The sequence below is a fragment of the Colius striatus genome, chromosome Z, assembly GCF_028858725.1.
Source record: "Colius striatus isolate bColStr4 chromosome Z, bColStr4.1.hap1, whole genome shotgun sequence".
NCBI lineage: Eukaryota > Metazoa > Chordata > Aves > Coliiformes > Coliidae > Colius > Colius striatus.
Genome location: NC_084790.1, coordinates 37838097 through 37859357, shown reverse-complemented (window position 1 = coordinate 37859357; position 21261 = coordinate 37838097). Strand labels below are relative to the sequence as shown.

The window sequence follows — 21261 nt, the reverse complement described above, 5'->3', positions numbered from 1 at the left end:
GTGATGAACAGCCTTCCACAGGAAAAGGCTTTTCCATGCCACTGTGTAGGTATACAGGATTTGTTGGTGACAGAGGTTAATAATTAAGAAATCCTTCTTCTTTTTTATATCATCTACTGAGAGAAGTAAACCGTGAGATTTACTAATAATAGCAGGAAGGAAGAATCCTGTTAAACAGAGATAGCAAAGTTGGAATGAACCGTGTGGGTAAAATCCAAGGTTGTTTTTCCCTCTCCACAGTCCTTTTTGTAGTCACCCTTGAGAAAACAAAAAATAAGTGAGATCTTCAGGAGAAGAGTCTTGTTTTCAAGGGAGGATTAAGGGAGAAGAGGCAGATGCAAGTTACAGATGATGTAGTAATGGTCATATGAAAGTGAGTTGAAGATGTGAGTAGAAGCGCCGTTGTGGCTTGAAAAATTCTGGGTTTTATTCTTATTATACGTGTGAATCAGGTCAGGAGACACTTGTGGAACTGAGTCATTCTATCTTATTAGTAGCAGTCTCAATTTGCTATGAGCTGCTTTCAGTTTTAAATGAGTTGGAGCATCATTAATCTTACAGAGACTGCACTTGCTGGTGGTTTATACAACTCAATTTTACTGCTTTTGTTAAGTTCTAAAAGGAATAATGGAACAGCACTGCTTTATTGTACAGCAATAAAAATGATACATGTGGGTTCTAGCCATCTTGTGTATTATTTTAAAATGTTCGCCTCTTCATTGTTTTGTTCCTTTTGCTAGGCAGTATTTTAATGGTGTGTGGATTGCAAAAGTGTTTTTCCCCCAGTGAACTACTTTACAGTAATATTTTCCATTCTAAGACCCTTCATGAAACAGCTAAAGAACCGCTAGTTTATTTTCATCAAGCAAAATAAAGTAACTTTCTCAGATACACCAACGGACAAGATACAAACTTCTCACTTGGAATATTCAGAATAAGTAATTTTTAGCATCTTTTTCACTATTGTGGTCTGAGAGATCTCAGTCTATATTTGAATCAGATTTGAAGTAATTTGGCAGAAATTGTAAACAAAATTTGAACTTTTTAATGTTTTTTTGTCAAAAAATGTTCTGCCTGACTGAATATTCAACCTAAATTATTTGAAGAGAAAAACAGGTGTTAATTTAGTTGTATGTCTTCTGCCCTTAGCACTGCAGGAAGTGATTTATTTCAGGTAGGGCAATACATTTAGGGAGGTGCTGCATGTTTGTCTGGCGTGGATACAGAGGAGTACACTAAACCTGAGCTGAGGCTGCCTGTATTTTGGAGGTGTCAAATTCTATTAGATGGGTAGAAAGAATAACATGAACCACAGAATCTCAAGTTTTGGAAGGGACCTTGAAAAAATCTAGTCCAACCCCCCTGCCAGAGCAGGACCACCTAGAGTAGGTCACACAGGAACTCGTCCAGGTGGGTTTTGAATGTCCCCAGAGAAGGAGACTCCACAACTCATTTGGGCAGCCTGTTCTAATGCCCCGTCACTCTCACAGTGAGGAAATTCTTCCTTATATTTCTGTGGAACCTCTTGTGTTCCAGTTTATTCCCATTACCCTTTGTCCTATCACTGGGAGTGAATCAGTTATTTTGAAGCACTGGGTTGCTAGCTGAGAACTGGTCCACATGTGGACTGTGAGTGCTCTGCAGGGACCTAGAGACCTTGTGAGAGGAGCAGAATGGGCAAGAAGGAGGAGTATTAGCTTCAATCAGCTAGATTCAGTGTGCCTACATAGCATGTGGGTCCAGACCTCCATGTCTCCAGTGGAGGTTCTGAACAGCAAGAGAATGAGAGGATACTGAAACCATGACCAGATGTCCATGTTGCGGGGAGAATCAGTCTCAGTTTCCAGTTAAGTGTGTCCATGTACATGCATGCATTAGTGGAAGAGTTAATATTTATTCCTTATAGCCTAGCAATAGTCTCTCATAACGATCTGTGAAAATTAATTAGAAAAGAGACCAGCTTTGCTGCATATCAACTGTATAATTTGTATTTCTGAGTATTTAATTCTTACGCTTTGCCACCTTAAAAGGAGGATATGTCTAAATATGCATAAATGAAAAGCTGGAGGGAAATAGGAAAGGAATAAATGCCAACTGCTAGGTAATTATGCATGGACAGACATATTCTGACAATATCATACTGTATTGTAGACCTTCCTTCTTTGCAGGAGTTGAGGAGTTGCGAATGGAGCAGAAAGGAAAGCATTTGCTCACTACAGTGGAAGGGTAGCGTACACATGATAACATGCTGCAGTATGCCTTCATGTGACACGTCTCATAGTTACAAAGGGTGGAAATAATACAGCAGGGAGTGAGAGCTTTTAAAGTCTCAAGAAAGATTAATACAATGGGAATTTAACAGAAAATATGGATCTGTCAATTCAGGAATCGCTCATTCCTTCAATTACTAAAAAAATCAATTTATTTCTCGGAAGTGACTCTCATTTCTTACATTTACTCTAGAAGGATATTGCATAACTGTTGCTTGTTATTCTCAATATACTGTTTAATGTAAAAGCTGCATTACAACATTTGATCTATTTATATGCTATTTGTACACATGACTTTCTTTGGATTTAGTTCATTGTACCTTAAAAATAATTCAAATACCACAGTTTTCATTGTAAACAATGAAGGATTCCAACCCTCGGGTCATTGCCGGTTGTTTTAAAAAAACACACTTGGAATTGCTTCAGTAATTATCAGTGTTCTCTTATAAAACTAAATAGGCTTTTCCTGTGGTGGAAAGAAGATTAAAGGTCATATAGTTCAAAATAAGTTTTTTGGACATTGCCAGATTAAGGAAAATAAACTTATTAATAAGGTCAACTTTTTTAATGTTTGTTCATTCATAAGGACATTTGAGCTGAAAAGAACTTGCAGGGACAGAATTAGATAGCTAATATGACTCTTCTGAGGAATAGCAGTTTTTTCTGCAGCCCTCTGTAAAATCGGAGAGGCATGAGCTGGACCTTGAACCTGACATTGTCAATTATGCTTATTCAGTGTGAGCAAATGACATTTTCCCCTGAAGATACTCGGTCTTGAGAACTACACAGAGACTAACAGCATCCCCCCAAAATTAAATGTGCTTTGGAAAACTTGGTTTGTGTTTTATTCCAGTTATATACCAGTAAAATGCATTGAGCATTGGAGAAGTGTGAAACCTTCCCTGTGTATTTTCATTTGATTCTAGATTTGTTAAAAGCAAAAAGTGTGGGCACATTTGTTTCTTATGCTTTGTACTTGTATTAGATATTGAAAAGGCATAGTGGGTAGCTGTAGAATTCATGACAACAGGTGTTTTGTATCTATGCAAAGTGATAGGACTCATGTGCCTTTGGTCAGTGTATTTGTTCCATGCTGTGTTGTGAAGCACAAAAATTCAAGGAAGCGTGTCAACTATGAGGTTGCCAAATTCAAGCATGTCAGGAAATGTGTGTAGATCTACACAAATACTTTAAGTTGAATCCTTCCCCTTACTGCAGTATTAATTTGCCAGTTGCAGTAAGTATCGTGAAAATTTTTGGATGGGTTATAATACAAGTGTGTAAATGACTGGGGGAGACATTTCCTTCTCCTGTGCAGCACAACAGCCTAGAAGATGAAAATTTCTCTTTTGGCCAAAAGTGTCCCATAACCTTCACCCCTTTGCTTTATTCTTTGTTCAGATGATTAGGTGTTTTCCATCTGGACCTCTATGGGAGAAGAATCTATGCTTGTTAATTTGAGCTGACTTCCTAAGGAAGTCAGTCTTATCTGATAACGCTTTGTCTGTCCACTTACCCTTGCAGTCACCTTTGAACACATTGCCCAGATTCATTTCACTCTGAACAAGGAGCAGAGGTCAGAGCATACCATGTCATCGATTCATAGAATGGTAGGGGTTGGAAGGGATCTTTAGAGATCATCTAGTCCAACCCCCCTGCAGAAGCAGGTCCACCAAGATCAGATCGCACAGGAACATGTCCAGGGGGCCTTGAAGACCTCCAAGGAAGGAGACTGCACAACCTCTCTGGGCAGCCTGTGCCACTGCTCCCTCACCTTCATAGTAAAATCATTTTTTCTTGTGTTTAAATGGCACTTTTGGTGTTCCAGCTTCATCCCATTATCCCTTGTCCTGTTGCTAGATACCATCAAAAAAAGGGATGCCCTGACCTCCTGATACCCACCATTTATACACTTACAAATAAGATCTTCCCTCAGTCTCCTCTTCTCTAGACTAAATAGCCCCAGTTCTCGCAGTCTTTCTTCATAAGATGTTCCAGTCCCCTGATCATCTTGGCAGCCCTGCACTGGACTCTCTCCAGCACTTCCCTGTCCCTCTTGAGCTGGGGAGCCCAGAACTAGACACAGGACTCCAGATGAGGCCTCACCAGGGCAGAGTAGAGGGGGAGAAGAACCTCCCTCGACCTGCTGGCCACACTCTTCTTGATGCATCCCAGGATGCCATTGACCTTCTTGCCATGAGGGTACATTGCTGGCTCATGGTTAGTTTATTATCAACCGGGAGTCCCAGGTCTATCTCCTCAGAGCTGCTCTCCAGGAGGTCAAACCCTAGCCTGTACTGGTTAATGGGGTTGTTCCTTCCAAGATGCAGGACTCTGCACTTGTCCTTGTTCCCCTCTGCCCAACTCTCAAGCCAGTCAAGATCCTGGTGAATGGCAGCACAGCCTTCTGGTGAATCGGACAGTCCTTCGAGTTTGGTATCATCAGCCAACTTACTGAGGGTACAGTCTGTGCCCTCAACCTTGTCGTTGATAAAGATGTAGAACAAGATTAGCCCCAGAACTGATCCCTGTGGAACTCCACTGGCCACAAGCCTCCAACTCGATTCTGTGCCATTGATCACCACCCTCTGGGCTCTGTCATTTAGCCAGCTCTTGATCCAGTTCACCATCCACTAATCCAAACCACACTGCCTGAGCTTTCTGATGAGGATGCTATGGGAGACAGTGTCAAAAACATTGCTGAAATCAAGGTAGATGCCATCTGCTGCTCTCCCCTCATCTAGGCAGCCCGTTATGCCCTCACAGAAGGCTATCGGATTAGTACTTACAAGCCTGATGAAACTCTGCAGCTGCATGGAGAGACCCTACTTGTGAAACGGCTGCAAAATGAAGTCAGCCTTTACAGGACTGCAATCCAGGCCTCTCTAATATGCCTTCTCTGACGTCAAATAAGGCTTCAGGGGTAATATATTATAACATTTGCATAATAGGTAACAACAATAAATTGTAAACAGGCTTGCAGATATCACAAAACATATTTAATGTATTTTTGGTAGTATTGGGATTCACTATGTTTCTCAGAAGAGTTTGTTTTCTGTTGTTACTCTTTGGAGAGCGGTGCTGTGTTCCTAGTCATGATGAATGTATTTGTATTCAACCACAGACTGATAACAGGCAAAGACTTCACAAACTCAGAGATATTTGAAAGTGTGCGGCTGAAAATCTTATGCTAGAAGCATCAAATGCAACGTTTGGCTTGAGACTATTCTTGCATGGTGGGCCATATGTGACAAATGACTCCAGTAGGTCTCTAACAGTTTCCAAATTAGCATACAGTTTAATTGAAAACAGATATAATTCACTGAGAATGAAAGGCAAAGTGCATAAAATGTTTATTTGGCTTGAAAAACAAACCAAAAGTGATCTAATAAGTTCAGTTTTAATTGTGGTAAAAATAAATCAGAATAGAGTCCTACAACATCTCTTTGCTTTATTCTGCCCTTTCAGCCCATTGGTCTTCCAGAGTCTTCAGTATCTCTGCACTTCTTTTTTCCTCCAGCTTGGCTGTCCCAGGAGGGGTTCTTCCTAGTTCTTTCTATAAGTCATCTGACTTGTTCTTATTTGGTGAGTTTTTTTTTATTGATGTGAATAATCCGAAGGAGTCGTCCATTGTACTTTCCAAATACTTTTCAAAATTGTATCCATTGCTATGAAGAAACTACTATCTGATATCTGCTTCTTCTGTGTAACTTCCTTTCTTTCTAAAGGCAAGTCCTAAGAGTCTCAGTTTCTGTGTTCTTTTGTGTGTTGTGCAGTTACTAAACACTGCTGCAAAATCACCCTTGAATTGTGGTGCTTGTTCATGGACTTATTAAGCAAATTACTTCAAACATTTCTGATCCCTGTCCTGTATGTTGTCTGCATGCATCGGACTCCTCAAGTCAGGAAATCTCATGCAAAGTTTTTCTTTCATCTCTTTGCCAGTTGAGCTTGCTTCTCATGCTAACTGCTACCTGGAGGTACCCTCCAGCTCAATTTGTCTGCAAGTTGCTTATTTGTATTTCTCCAGTGTTGAACAGTCCTGGGATTGGAAGAAACAAAGAACTGGAAATACTGGAAAGCAAGTGAAGCTGCACATTGGTCTTAGACTGAGCCTGGTGAAATATTTACTCCAGCTAGGATACACTGTTACACTTTTTTGGTAAAATTTCATGCCTAAATACTTGCCTTTGTAGATGGTGTAGATGATGACCAGGAGCTTTGAAAAGTAATCATTCAAATACTGATCTTGTGTTGAGCTTGTGCATTCTCACTTTGCCTTGCAGAGTAGAAGCAGGTTGAGGTGACTGCTAGGTAACTGTAGTGGCTTCCCCAGCATCTCATAGGCGATGCTGCTATTTGGCAGCTAGAGGAAGCAGTGAGGAGGGAATTTTAATCCTCATCCTTGACAGGAAAAACACCCAGTTTCTTAAAGGACTAAAAATTTGGCCTCATGCACTCCTGCACATTTATTGTATAATATTTTAACACTCTCTCTTTGTTTCATTTCCCTCTGCTGCTGATTAGGAGAGTACATTTGGTGCAGATAGGCAACTTGAATCATTTTATCAGCTTTCAGAAAGAGAAATAACAGATTCTTAAAGTAATTCCCTAGAACTGGGGAAAGCCAGATTCCCAAATGGGATTCAGTCCTCATTTATAAATGAGTTTTAGTGATTCATGTCCTGCAACTCTTTTATAACATGGAATACTGCCACATTATAAAACACAGGGAAAGCCTGCATTTAGATTACTGAAGAGACATTTTTTGTCTCAACTTTGCATTTTTTTAAGGAGTACATTTTAAGAATGTACTCTATTAAAAAACAACTAAAACCCCTCAAATAAATTTCATTAATTCTACTTCCATTTTTTTTACTTCTCAGCTAGCTTTAAAGTCAAAGACTGAAAGGCCATGCAGTCACCAAAGCTCTTCTAAAGAAAGCCAGTTGATCTTCTGTTTCTTCGTTCATTGTCTTTACTGTCAGCTGTATTGGCAATTTGCTTGGTTTCCCAGAAATGTGTACTTCTGGCATCATCTTTCAGGGGAATTTTTTTGGAAGCTTTCTCTTGGCAATAGTAGGATGTGTAACTTGATATATGCATTTTTATCTGGATATGGGCATGTTTTCTTTCACTTTGAAGGTTAAATTAGTAACTTTCAGGAGAGACAAGTAAAAGGATTGTTTTCCACCTGCTAAGCAGAATAATTTTTCTTTTAGAGGGAAAGTTTTGATCTAGGCAAGCACCTGCATTTCTGCCTGGCTGTATTTGGGATGATGGCTGTTCAGTATTGCCAAAAATACAGCCCGCCATTGCTCTCTATGGGTTTTGTGGTTTTGTTTGTGTTTTGATTTTGGTTTTTGTTTTGTTTTTTTGTGATGTGTTATATAATTATTTTCTTTGAGAGCTTTGAATGCTCCATTTGGTGGTGAATTATTATGATGACATCTTTAAAGTGGAGGAAAAAAACCAAATAAATTGTAACTTGTGATAATTCATTGATAAACATATCTCCTGTTGTGTTTGATATGTACGTTTTTACTGTGTTTAATATGTGTGTTTTTACTGGTTTCATAGTTTCATCTCCTCTTATCCACTTACAGTTTCCCTAAACCTTTGTATAACCTCACCTTTTAACTCACTCTTTTTAAGTTAACTGCCTGTGGAACACAAAAATAGCCATGAAAAGTGTAGTTTTTAAAAACCAAATCTAGAGGATTGTGACTGGCAGATCAGACTGCAGGCAGAAAACAGGCCAGAAAGACTTTTAAAAATTTTTTCATCTGTTTTGTTTGTTTTCAAAGTGGTTTCCAAGCACTTGACAATGAAATACATTCAGAGACCAGAAAACTATGAAACAGAACAGAGCTTTGAAGAACTTATTTACTTAATGAACTGTTTTCTACAAGTAGGGAAATATTTTTTTTCCTTTAAAGAGAATTGATAATTTTGTCAGCTGCGCTTCTAAAAAAACATGTGCAGAACCACTTAAGCCATGATACACATAACACAAAACACAGTCAGTCCCAGAGATATCAGCTATCTTATACTTTTCACTGTAAGAGCTTAAGTCTAAAGAGGCTGCTAATGTCTTAGCAAGTCACTGTCAAACAACTAGGGCTGCCTTCCTTTTCTCAGCTTGTCATAGAACTGTCAACCTTCTTTACAGCTGACAAGGTTTTGAAGGAAAGCTATCCACAGATATTTTCTCAGGCCCACATTATTGACATGGAGTGCTTTCCTTCTCTTGTCTGTTTGATTATGAGTAGGTGCACTTTATGCATCAAAACATCTTTAGAAGTCATTTAAAAGTCTATAGTCTGAGGTGGTATAAATACCTTGGATTCAGTAGTCAAGAATCTAAATCTAATTGATCCCTATTTAGCTTCTCTGCATAAAAAGCAATTTTAAATGCCTTCTTTCTGACTACAGTCACAAGAGTAGTTCCTCTGCACAACATAAAGCCCTGAGCAGACGTCAGGACATCTCCTGGTACTGTAACTTCCAACAGCTAGTGTGGAACCTTGCTTTTAGCATCTGCTCTTTAATACGGGCAATTGCATACTGAAGCCTGCCATGCCTTTGCTGTTGGTTTGGCATGAATTTACATGTGAATGCTTTTGGGATTCTTACACGATGTTTTTCCATAGCATAGATATATGGGAGTCTTTTTTTTTTTTTTAAGTAAAAGACTTTTTCAGGCAAAGCCTTCAAGATGAATTTGCTGTGCAAATATACTCACCCTAAGTCAGGAGGTTTGCAATCCATTTGAGGATGAGATTGGAGTCTGAAGTATTAGACAAACAGCTAAGTGGCAGCTTTATACAGTAGTATCCAGGGCTGTATCACACAGCAAAATGGAGTCAACAAGATCTGAATGTTGGGAGAAAGCAAATACGGCATGAGCTGTGTAAACACATACTACGCATAGGTTTGCTTCAGAAAAGTTCCTTCATTGCTTTTGGTCATGCTCAGGCCTCGGGAGCAGAAATTCTTAAAATCTGAGGACACAACAGATTTGGTCCACAAATAAATATTTATTATTTATTCCAGGAATTATCAGAAATACAGAAACTGAAACTGGAATATGTTGGGGGTGGAAAAAAAAAGGAGATTTTCAATGAAGTGCTACTAGAGACTGGTATCAGTCATCTTCTAAGAGGTCACTTCAAGGCAGAGGAGGATAAACTGTTCTTTTTCAGCCAGAGATAGGGTAATGTACTTAAAATGGAGCAAGACATAGCTGTGTAGCCGTTGGGAGCACTAATGACAGAACCAGTGAATTGACTGGAATAGATTGCAGGAGGAAATGAGATTGTTAGGTGGTGTGCTATTGCTGTTATTTTTTCAGATAGACAACTGTTAAAGACAGTTTAGTTGTAATTATTCTTTCTGAGGGAGAGAATGGGCTGACCTCCTTCATATCATTAAAAAAAAAAACCAACAAACCAACTTACAATAGAAAGACAATTACACTTAGTAGCAACTGCTCCTGTTGCACTCCAGCTAGCCCTGGTCAAGATTTTGCCTTCCTCTGACAACACTGAGCTCTCTTGTCCTAAATGAACATCTCTGACTTTTATGTTGTACTATCCACCTTAAGAGTACATCTACCTAGACGACAATATGCTTTTCATGTTTCACCAGGGTAAGGAAAAACCTCCATGCCTTGTTTGAATTAGTCTTGAACTGATGGAAGGCAGCTTTCAACCAAAGAAAGATAACTTCTTATTTTCAAATTTCTTCAATTATATTGTAACTTTATAATTAAAACAAGCCTATGAACAGAGATCTTTTCTCTTGACTAATGGCATTTAATTACATGACATGAGGCTTCAAATTTCCAACTTTTCAACAAGACATAAAGTGTGTGTGACAAAAGCCAGGAAGCCTACACTTCTTACAAAAGATTGTGGTTTACAAGACACTCATCATGCTCTGCATGAAAGTACATAGGTTCCCTTTGGTGCCTGACTGAAACAGAAATAAAAACTCAAGAGTTGGGAGTATTTTATTTGACTCAAATTTCTTGTAATTCACTACTATGATGTTACTCTTAAAACTTCTGCAGGAGGGCAACTGACTACTGAGTGAGCTATATATTAAAAAACTGTGCAGAAAACCAGATGATTTTCGTGAACCACACACATAGCCCTGTGTAGTTGTTGAATCTGCCTTGTAAACCTGGCATGACCAAACAAGTTTTGCACAATCTTTTACAGATAATGTGTTTAGAAAGTGAGAGGCTTGGAATTTGATTAACTTTGCAATGCACTTTTCCCTCTTTCAAATGGATCAGTGTTTTCCCTTTTTTTTTCCCCCTTGGCTTCTTCTAGCTGATAAGAGGACTGTGAAGTGCTTTTCATGTAAAACTTGACATTCTGATTTTGGGCTTTCTTGCAAACCAGAAATGGCTTTTAAAGAAATGCTCACAAACAAAACATGTGTGTACATTGCAAATAGAAATCAGTAATTTTATTCACTCCCAGGTCCGTCTGACTCTGAGGTCTGTCTGACTAGTCTTCATGTTTTTTATGAAGTTAGAGGTTTGTACGGAAGGTTCAAACCTGGAGGTAATAACCCTTGTTTGCTTTAATAACATGGACAAATAGGATACAAAGACCTTGATAGACAACAAAATGCAGAAAGGAACTTGAACAGGGATTGTTATATTTCATGTCCTCGCAGGTTCTTGGTTCACCTTACTTGAAAACAGATTTGTCCAATTTCACTCTTGATCTGGCCTTTAACAAGTTGCATGGCACATACATTACAGTTTAAGAATATTTAAAAAGAAGTGAATGTATCTGGAGGCAGTAGAGCTTCAATTAGTATGTGTTTAGTAAGGATTTCAGGTGGCTTGACAACATGGTGAAAAAAAATAATTGTCAAGTTTTAAGGGCATTTCTTCCCTCCAGATGTAACACTAACTTTTACCATCACATTTGTCAGCTCCTCTGCTGCCAAGACCTTTCCTTCACTCAGGTTATTGCAGACAAAGAAGTGGACCCCTTGTGAACAGCTCTGTAGTATTTGACATAGTGTCATTATGTTTCTCCTCACACAGTGCAGATTGGTGAGGGATGGAAGAGCATTTTGGACATCCTCAGCTCTCCTCTGAAGGAGAATTCTTGTTTTTAAAAAAGTAATTAAAATTACATTTGTATTGCAGTGATGAGGGAACATGCTCCTGGTGGCACAGAGCACAGAGGACTTCAGTAACGAGAGGTTTCTTTTTAAATTACAGAGGCTTTTAGACAAATTCTGTTATTGTGACAGTGATGTGCATCTAGCTTTGGAAAAGATTTCTGAGATAAGGGCAGGAGCCTTTCCACTTTGGATTTCTAAAAAAAATGAGAGTTTCAGAAAACTGCTCCGTAGGAGAAGCTGTCTCAGCTATGTTCTTAAATGAAAACAGCTGAGCTCCTGCTGTTGGTCACTGAGAGAAGGCCCTTTGCTACATGGGAGTTACGGTCTCTGTAAGGGAGTTATGGTCTCTGTGAGGGTGCTCAAGTCTTCTCAGCTTTCAGTTGGCAGGGAAGCAATGCACCAGGAATTGGCAGGGCTTTAAGATAAGCTTTCCTGCAGTTTTCTTTTTGAGAACAAAACATGGTAGCCAATATATGGGTGGCGACAAATGTGTTCCCCAAATCCCATTGAACTTCTCCTTGGAAAACGTGAAACCCATTAATCTTCAAAGAACACATAAAGATTAATAGTCTAGATCATAGAATTATGGGATGGTAAGGGATGGAAGGGACCTTTAGAGATCATCTAGTCCAACTCCCTGCCGAAACAGGTCAACCTAGATCAGGTCACACTGGAACACATCCATGCGAGTTTGAAAAGCTCCAGAGAGGGAGACTCTGCACCCTCCCTGGGCAGCCTGTGTTGAGGCTCCCTCACCCTCACAGTAAAAGAGTTTTTCCTTATGTTCAAATGGAACTTCTTGTATTCCAGCTTCTTTCCACTACTTCTTGTCCTGTCTCTAGCTAAAACAGAAAAAAAGGGATGCCCCAACCTCTTGACATCCACCATTTAGATACTTGTAAATATTAACGAGATCCCCCACTGTGTCTTTTTATCTAGACCAAACAACCCCAGGTCCCACAGGTTTGTTTTCTATTTTTTTTCTTCCAGGCATTATTACTTAACACTGCATTAAGCCAGTATGTCAGGTGATCACATTTGATTCTCAGGCATCCTATAGGTTTGAGTAGCCAGCAATATGATAAGGGAGTAGAGGGCAGAGGGAAACAGTCAGACTCTCCTGTCCCCTTAAATCCATATGCAAAGCAGTGGACATTTCTATTCACAGTATAAAAGACCCTTTCTGAATGTAACATTTAATATTAAGTGGAGGAGATTCCAAGGGAATACTTTACAATGCCTTTTCTGTTCTGCATTTTGTTGCAAAGGAAGGCTTGTGGACAGTTGAGTTTTACACATTTGTGAATCATCAAGTTGTTTGAAATGTCTGTTGAAAATGTGTACATCAGGAAGTGGTTGGGACAGGGCAAAAGTTTACCTGCCAGGCAACCAAGAGAAAGGAGTAACTATGTCTGGGAGCAGCACTGAAGAAGAAAAGTAGATGGAACAAAAAGTGGCATTTGTGGAATACCAGTTCTGGAATTTCAAAGGGGTTTTTTTGGTTTTGTTTTTATTTAGAACTGACCAGCTTGTTGGAAGATGACATCTGTTCTTGCTTGAAGCTGCTGTTCTGAAAACACAGTAGAATAATGTGGAAGAATTCGAGCCTTTGCTGCCTTTTAGCACTAGCTGTTCTGTGTTTAAAAAGCTTAATATACAGCCAAGAGATAGGTGAGTTTCTTGCAATGTAATTATTTTTTCTTTGCAGCTTCTGACACTATTTAATTATGTTGCTTACCTACTATATGTATGTTCAAAAACTATCACCTCTGTGCTCCCAGACCATCCTAGGGATGGAAGTGCTATCATGCCTGGTGTCTGCTTTCCAGCACCCTATGGCATATGGTAAACCAGTGCAAAATTGGGTGTTAAATTCTCTATAGAGTAACTGTGATAATCTACATATGCAGTTAGTTCACATGCATTGTAAATGTAAACGCATTGAGACATTCTTGTATTATATGTTGTCTGCCTACAACAATTTCACACATTATCATTAATTACCCTTCTGTCATTAATTGCCATCCATGTGAGAAAATGGAGTAGAGCAAAAAACTTGTTAAATTTCTTGTCAGAGCTTGTGGTTTTGCCACTGGCCCAGTTAGGCTAGGCTAGGAATGGGTACTGTGGAAAGAAACAGCTGCTTCTGTTGCACACAAGTCTAAACCAGGATTTTAGGTACTTCTAGGAATCTGTCAGTCTGTGTCTGTCTGTAATCAGGCACACAAATCACTCCACAGTTTTAAAATAATGGCCAGACATCCATGCAATGAAAATATAAAAATAATGACTGTATATGTGAACAATAGCAGTTGGTTTATAGTTGGTAATTTTTTACCTGCAGTTTGTCACTGTACTTCTTACATGATTTCAGGTCCTCTAGGGCACCCCCAGAATTTGAAATGTGTAACGCACAATTTACATGACATGATCTGTACTTGGGATGTCTCTTCTAAAAGAAGACATGGACAAACTGACTTCTGCTACACTACCAAGTAAGTCTCCTGTATACCTGGTTGGAAACTACTGAATTGTGATGAAGATATAATTATTTCTTAGTCACTGCCGATGGAATTTGTGATGTTGTTGTTTCCCAGCATCTCACCATAGTTTTCAATGGGTGGTGCTCCCTCCAGGCACTGTTAACTCAGGCAATGGTGGTGTTTCTGGCAAAGTCTTGTTTCACGCTAATGATTCTGCCAAAGTTTGCTTGCTCTGTTCAAAGCACTGGAAGGTGCTCTTGTTTACTCAGACTTCTCTGTCTGTCTGCCTAGCTATTTTTTAGAGTTTTCATGAGGGAAATGTTCATATCAGGTTCAATCCAAAAGGAAATGGTAGTTGGAAGAAGCAAATCCTGATGTTATGGGCCAAAGCAGTAGAATATATGACATAAGTGTTGAGATTCACTTGTGGAAAAACATGAAAAATCTCTTGGTGGCTATCTTGCAACCTTTATAAATTTTAATCTGTCTAGAGGACATCATATTATAGGAAATAGAAAAATTATTCCATAATTATAATAGTTTTTCCAAAGCAAATGCGAGTTGAAAATTTTGGGAATCATTAAAAAAAAAAAAAATTAAATCTTGAGTGTGCTTTTCACTAATGAGAGCTACGTCTTCAATTCCCCATGCTGTCAGTCTGCCAAGTACTTATCACGTGCTAGGGATGAGTTCAAATCCTTTGTGCTGTTGATCCTGCCCCCAGTCCAGATATTTGTAATGTCTTTTTTCCTGTAAATTCTGCAGGCAGCCCAGACTTGTCCTTAGGGTCCCAGGGCTTGGCTGAACTTCTTCTACCTACGTGTTTGATTTTTCTGTGTCTAGTTATTCCTCCTGCATTGCCAGCTATCATTTCTATTAAAAAAAACCCATATATGTGTGACACTGCGGCCAGAGTTCAGGAGTGCAGAGTTCATGAGGTATTGCCCTCTACACAAGAACAGTCATGTAGCTGCTGCTGTTTCTCCTTAGCTAAACAGAACAGGCCTGGGCCCTTGAAGCAAAAACACTGAGTGCTGAGCTTACTGCAGACCTCCCAGAGGGAAAGAGATTTTGTTTTTCAGTTTCTCAAACATCCTCTAATAATATCTCAATAAAGAAGAGCCTTTCTGAGCACTCAAATCTCAGCTGGCCTTTGCTAGCCCAGAGTCTTTTGCACGAATCTTAAAAGTTCAGCCCAAGTTCTTGACTCCAGCTGATGGGAGCTCCAGGGTCCTGTTCCAGTTCATGAGTTAAGAGTCCCTCAACAGGAAGGCTGGCATTGTTCTCTTTGCTTTCCTTCCTCCCATCATTCCCCCAGGAGGAAGGTCTGGATTTTTCAAAACTTTTTGTCTTTCTAGTTGCATATCAATGACCATGAGCACAGGGACTTCACCCATCCATTACTGTTTCCTGTACGTATCTACAACCTCCTGACAAAGACCAGATCACGTTGTGCTGAGCACTGCACAAACATTATGCGCAGACTGTGTTTCCATCTGGGATCTTAGCACTCTTGCCCTGCCTTCTGCTCTTTCCTCACGGCACAAGGGGGATGAAAGATTTGTTCTAAGGTGGGGACACAGGTGGATAAACCTGTTTGCACACACATGCCATAACTTCGAGAGAGTTGGAAAACATAAAGAGATGGGGGGGTGCTGTTCGGTTAGGGGGGTTTATTTTGCTCGTTTTGAAATACTGATTCTTGGTGACTGTAGGTTTTGGAAACATAACTTTTGTCTAAAAGGTCAATTTTTTACTTTGAAGTGTTCTCTTAACAACTAGGTAGCTGCACTATACAAGTAGTGCACAGCCTGTCACTATCATGAAAGTTACTTGAAAGACAAGGCAATGCCTGTTAATGTGAAACTAATACCCATACAAGTATTGTGCCTCCACAGACTTGATATGGAGATCTTTTGTGTGTTACAGAAAATTTGTGGTTTACTAGTGTCCTAGGAATAGCACTTAGCTTGGTTTAGCTTCCTATCAGCTGAAATACATGCTTAATTTTCTCTCTCTTTTCAGGGACCTACTGACTCCAGTGTGTTTTAAAACTAAGGAGAGAAGAGTCAAAATTCTAGTCCCAGAGAGCTCCAGCACAGTGACAATAACTACAAACAGCATTTCTGGAACTGCTTTGGCTACAAAAAAAATAGAAATTCACAAGAAAGACATCTGTAAGTATCAGGTTTTACATTTGCATATAAGGCCTTTGTACTGTGATTAATATTGCTCTCAAAGTGTATATGCTTGCAGTCCTCTTTGGCAGTACTTCTGTATGTAAAACATTGATGTGTTGAGTCCGTATGAGTCTACCATAAGTAGCAAATTGTTTTCTCTCCCCCTTCAGGGAGAAGAAAAGCCCTCTTAGCTACAGATCATAGTAGAGAAGTCAAGGTCAGAATGTGAGGAGGAAAACAAAGTACAACAGTGTTACATCCCCCTAATCCATCTTTGACTTTTTTAATCCTTTCTGATTGTAAATTAGGAAGGATTTGTAAACAAGTTCCTAATCCATATAATGGGGTGCCTGCATGAAACATAAAGAGCATTTGGTCAGACTTGGCTTGGGAAAGGTAGAATAAACTTCCTAGTGCCCATTCTCCCATTTTAAATGCTGAATAGCTACAGAATGGTTTATTCCTGCAATTTCACACATTTTAAGGGAAGCTGTATATCACTCCTGACAGAATCATATTTTCTTATAAGTGTCCAGTTTACCCATTCTGTTCAAATGAATGAAACTGAGCAAATACCTTTATGCTTGGGAGGTAGGCTGCATCATACTGGCGTCATAGACAAATTAGATTTTTTTCTCAATTCCTTCCTCCGAAAGGAGGCAGATGTAAGCTGAAGATGGCATTGACACCAGCTGCCATGCTGGCTCATCTTGTGTGCTCAATCCATTGTACAGTTGACTTCTAGAGTCAGTAGCACTTCTTATCCTTGGCTTAGTTTACTCTTCAGTTGACAGCACCTCAAAAATTTTTTAACAAACATAGCTCAAAAATATGTGGGCAACTCATTGAATTCTCCGGCATCTTGATCACTCCAGGCAGGATGAGTCTCTTGGGTTCATCACAGGTTATCCCTGATAGCATGTTAACTGTGCTGAACACTTTGCAGGCTCTCAGAGCCTTAACCAGGGCCCCAGTTAGACAAATCACGCATTTTAAAAACAGGATATATCCTGAGCCAGGCCCAATGATCTGCCACAAGCACAGTACTACTATAATCGTTGCCTGCTTCTCAAACTCTTGCTTCCTTACCACCTGTTCATAGAGGAGATGCTTCTGTTTAATCACCTTGTCCTCTCCCAATTACTATGTCTTGCCTTTTAATATATCTTATAGCTTAGCATTACTTTGTAGCATTGAAAGAAGGTTGTGAAAGACAGAATGTCTTCCTTACTATGTGATATGAAGAGTCATATTTGTGATCAGTTACTCACACATCTGCATATTGAGATGTTAAAAGAAAATACTACCTGGTGACTCATCAGCACCTGTGCTTTGCTGGGAACTTTCATGCTCAAGTAATGATGGAGCCCAACTTGTTCTTATTAGAGGCTGAATTATGTGTTCATATGGCTACTATCCAGTTCAGAGGAGAGAAATGTGGGTGTTAACTACCTGTAGGGCTGGTGATGTTGATTAATGAATGGTTTTTTTCCCCTCTCTTTTTCAAGCGTTTGTTCCTTTCACTCCACACATTCTTAGTTTAACACCAGACTTTTCAACTTCCACATTAAATCTGAAGTGGAATGATAACGGATCTGTCTTCCCATATGGATTAGAAGCCTTTTGGCATATTCAGATACTCCGCAAAGAAACAATGGAAAAAGTCACACAAGTAAGCCTTTTTCTTCCTTTATACATACCTTGGTAACATTCTTGGAGGTAATTTGAAGAAAGATTGGAATAATGTAGGTTATAGCTTTGCAGAACCTGAGTGTAGTCATGCGTCTGGTAGGTAAGTTATTGTAAAGTTCCAAAGTTACGAGGACACTGGCTACCATAGTGTCAGTACTTACTTGCAGTCACAGCTTTTTCTTTTTTTTTTCCTTTTAATCTAGTGTAGTTGTTGGGCCTTTTTTTTTGTTAGAACTTGTTTGTGAATTTGGGAGATGCCTTACACCATTAGTTCTGCTCTACTTCTGCACCAGTCTCTCAAACTTTGGTGGTCTTGAATATTCAGTTTGTGAGGCTTTTTGCAACCACGGTTATTGCAGGCCAGCCTGCAGTTCTGCTCTATGATTTTTAGGAATGGAGAAAAGATAAAAAGTGCAGCCTGGGATCCATATGAGAAGAGTTTCATTTTGGAAAAGTTGGAACATTTCTCTGCCTGGGAGAGGCCCAGGATACTGGGATGCATTATATACCTTTTGAAATGCTTGGCGAGTTTCCTCTTCTTCATCAAATGTGTGCTCTGTGGTATTTCTGGCTGGCAGCCTACCTTACTGGTGGGCTGTTTAGCGTCTTAGGCTTTAATCCAAGTAAATTCACCACACAACTAAAAGACAGGTGGGATGTTCCACCCACCTATCAGGACCTTATTATTTACTTCACTTAACTTGCCATTGTGTTGACACCTGCGAGTGTCATATATAATAATATATAATATATATATAATATATATAATATGTCATTGCTGGCAGGTGTTCATAAGCTTCCTTTTAGTTGATTTTTTTTTTTTTTTCCTGGGGGGAAACTTTATAGGTAACTTACTATTCAAAACTGAGTCATGAAGACATCATTCTTTCTTGGAACTGGACATCAGATATGCCTTTGGAGTGCACATCGCACTATGTGAAGATTCGCTGTTATGTTAATATAACACAGTTTATCGGACCCAAGGAATGGAGTGACTGGAGCCCAGTAGAAGAGGTCCCTGGTATGTTCGTTCCCTTGCCACCACATGGGCTTTCATTGCTGTACGAAAAGTAAGCCAGAATCAGAGGAAAAACATTAGGCAGTGATGGGCTGCTACTTTTGGGAGTGTTTAGATTAGAGAAATAATGCAATCATCAGTTAATGAAACCTAGCATTGGAGTGCTCCTCAATCACACTTTAACTGATCACCATATTTGTATCAAACTGTTCATGCAGGATGTTTTGTTTGTTTGTTTGTTTGTTTTCTGTTCTTCCTTGTCTGCTAGGAAAAGATACTGAGCCCAGTGGCATTAGGGTGTTTCCTCAGGACACCGTGGTGGCCGTAGGTTCAGATGTGACAATCTGTTGTGTCCATGAAGAAGGACAGCGGATAAAAAAGATGACTTATGGACCAGAAGTATACCCAATGATACGTCTAAGCAGTCGGAGCAGTGCAATCAGAGTGCTAAATGCCAGTGCGTCAAATACCAGCGGGACAAATGCAGTGTGCATGGTGTCCGAAATCGAGATGGAAGGAACTGTCCTGTTTGTAGGATGTATGTATCATTGTGTCTACTAACCTTAGGAAAATCAAAATTCTTTTGAAACTTTTAGGGTTCTGCTAGAAAACAAATAGTATTGTGGCTGGTTTTTCCCTTGGCCTATGATTCCTGAAGACAAACCAGGATTTTACTTGTTTGATTTCACTGTGAAAACTCCAGTCTATGGAGAAGACACCAAGGCTGGGAGGATGAGGAAGTATCCCTCTAAGCCTGCTTTTCTTAGAACCTGGCCCAGTGCTTCACCCTGTGGTCTCTTTTTCTAAGGCACTTCTGTATTATCTGAAATACTTGGTAGTTTATTACCATATAAAGTTTATTACCTAGTCTCATGAACTTCAGATTTACATCTATTCTATTTCATCTATGGCAAGAGCAAGAGCATGAATTTTAAGTGAAAACATTAATTTACGAACCAGTCAAATGAAGACAATAAAACAGTGAGACTTGCAACAACAGATGCTCATTTAGGACAGTCACTCCCTGGGAAATAATTGACTGCCAGCTGGGTTCCTTTGGTGTACTCTTTCCTGAAAAATCTTCTAAACATGCTTTTCGTGTTTTCTTTAAAGCTACTGAATCACTGTGTAGCTTCTCTGTGCAACCATTCCAGGCTCAGAAATATCTTCCAGATACAGATATCTCTTTAAATAAACTATTGAAAGTACCTGGTTCGTCTTTTGCAGAATTGGCCACTTCAGAGCTTTGTGTGCATTCCCCACAGAGATTCTGAGTCTTAACTCTCTTCCAAGAGCTTTCCATTATAATCCTGTTCACCAGTACAGAGGTCTGCCTTTGAACTTAGGGTCCTTGGGGTTCAGGGAAAGGAAAGGAGAGACTAGACTAATTTTGAAAGTGTGTTACCAACTCCAGCCTGTGCCTTCTGTCATTAACTTTGTGTGTTAAGTATGTGACAGCAAATGCAAAACGGAATCCAACCTTTTACGACTTCTCAGTGAGATACCATTTTTAGGTTATTTGTGCAGTATTTGGTTTTGTGTGAGAATCTTTCAGGTGAAATAATCAGTGGTTCATGATTGAAAGCTGTTACGATCCCAAATAGTTTTTCTCACATAGCAGTTTTTGAAGAGCTGTGATGTGTTGAAGCCTGTTTCCTGCCAGTGTTTCGTCTTGTAATACCTACTTAGTGGGAAGTGAGAGGACTTGGTACAACGCTTTTGCTGATGACAGACATTTGGAGATTAAAAGCTAGAGGGAGTAAATATGTATGCACACCACCCTGGTTAAGCCTAGATCCAACAAGTGTTCTTTTTGTCCTGCTGCTCATAATCTGAAGAAAGCCTGCCACCTTTATGTTAGTGGACCTTCTCTAGGGCAGCTATGTGGGTATTCTTGTGCTACCTTATTGAAAAAAGTGTATGAGACTTGAAATGAGTGGTGTGCTTAGACTCACATTAGCATGGTTACCTTGTCTGTTTGTTGTGGGAGTGCTGCCCGTCTTCTCCAGGAAGGCACCCAACGCTGCTCTAGTATGGGAACAAAGAAAAATCTTCAAAAGAAAAATGACAGGCACTTCCAAAGCAGTAAGTAGTGAAGAGGATGAACCATTTGAGGCTTGCTTTAATTTTCAAATTCTGTGTGGAATTCGTGCTAAAGGGAGTATCTCCTTGACATGACTTGCTTGAAGAATTCAAAACTGGCACATAAGAACATGTGACATACAGCTGAGAGCATTCCTACATTGCTCAGCAGCTAAACTGTGGCTCAGAACATTGGAACAGTGTTTCTTGGCAGAGTTTCAGTGAAACACTTCCAGGTCAGAGCCTGGAGCTTGTGAACATATTTGCATGTGATTTACCAGATTACCCACCCACTTAGAAGCCTAGCATCAAGTGTTAGTCAGATGGGTCTGATAATAATTATAGATCTATTTTACTGGGATTTTTTTGAGTATGTTATATTT

The 21261-nt window shown here is 39.6% G+C and overlaps 1 protein-coding gene across 3 annotated transcripts in view; it reads left to right on the top strand.

The window, feature by feature from the left end:
* Positions 1-21261, top strand: part of LIFR (LIF receptor subunit alpha) — a 54949-nt gene that overhangs the window by 9649 nt on the left and 24039 nt on the right. For all 3 annotated transcript variants that reach the window (XM_062019015.1, XM_062019014.1, XM_062019016.1), the window contains exons 2-7: positions 12942-13094; positions 13798-13918; positions 15932-16083; positions 17595-17758; positions 18625-18799; positions 19065-19334. In XM_062019015.1, coding sequence (XP_061874999.1) covers positions 13013-13094; positions 13798-13918; positions 15932-16083; positions 17595-17758; positions 18625-18799; positions 19065-19334 — 964 coding nt within the window. In that variant the 5' untranslated portion in view covers positions 12942-13012. The remainder of the gene's footprint in view (positions 1-12941; positions 13095-13797; positions 13919-15931; positions 16084-17594; positions 17759-18624; positions 18800-19064; positions 19335-21261) is intronic.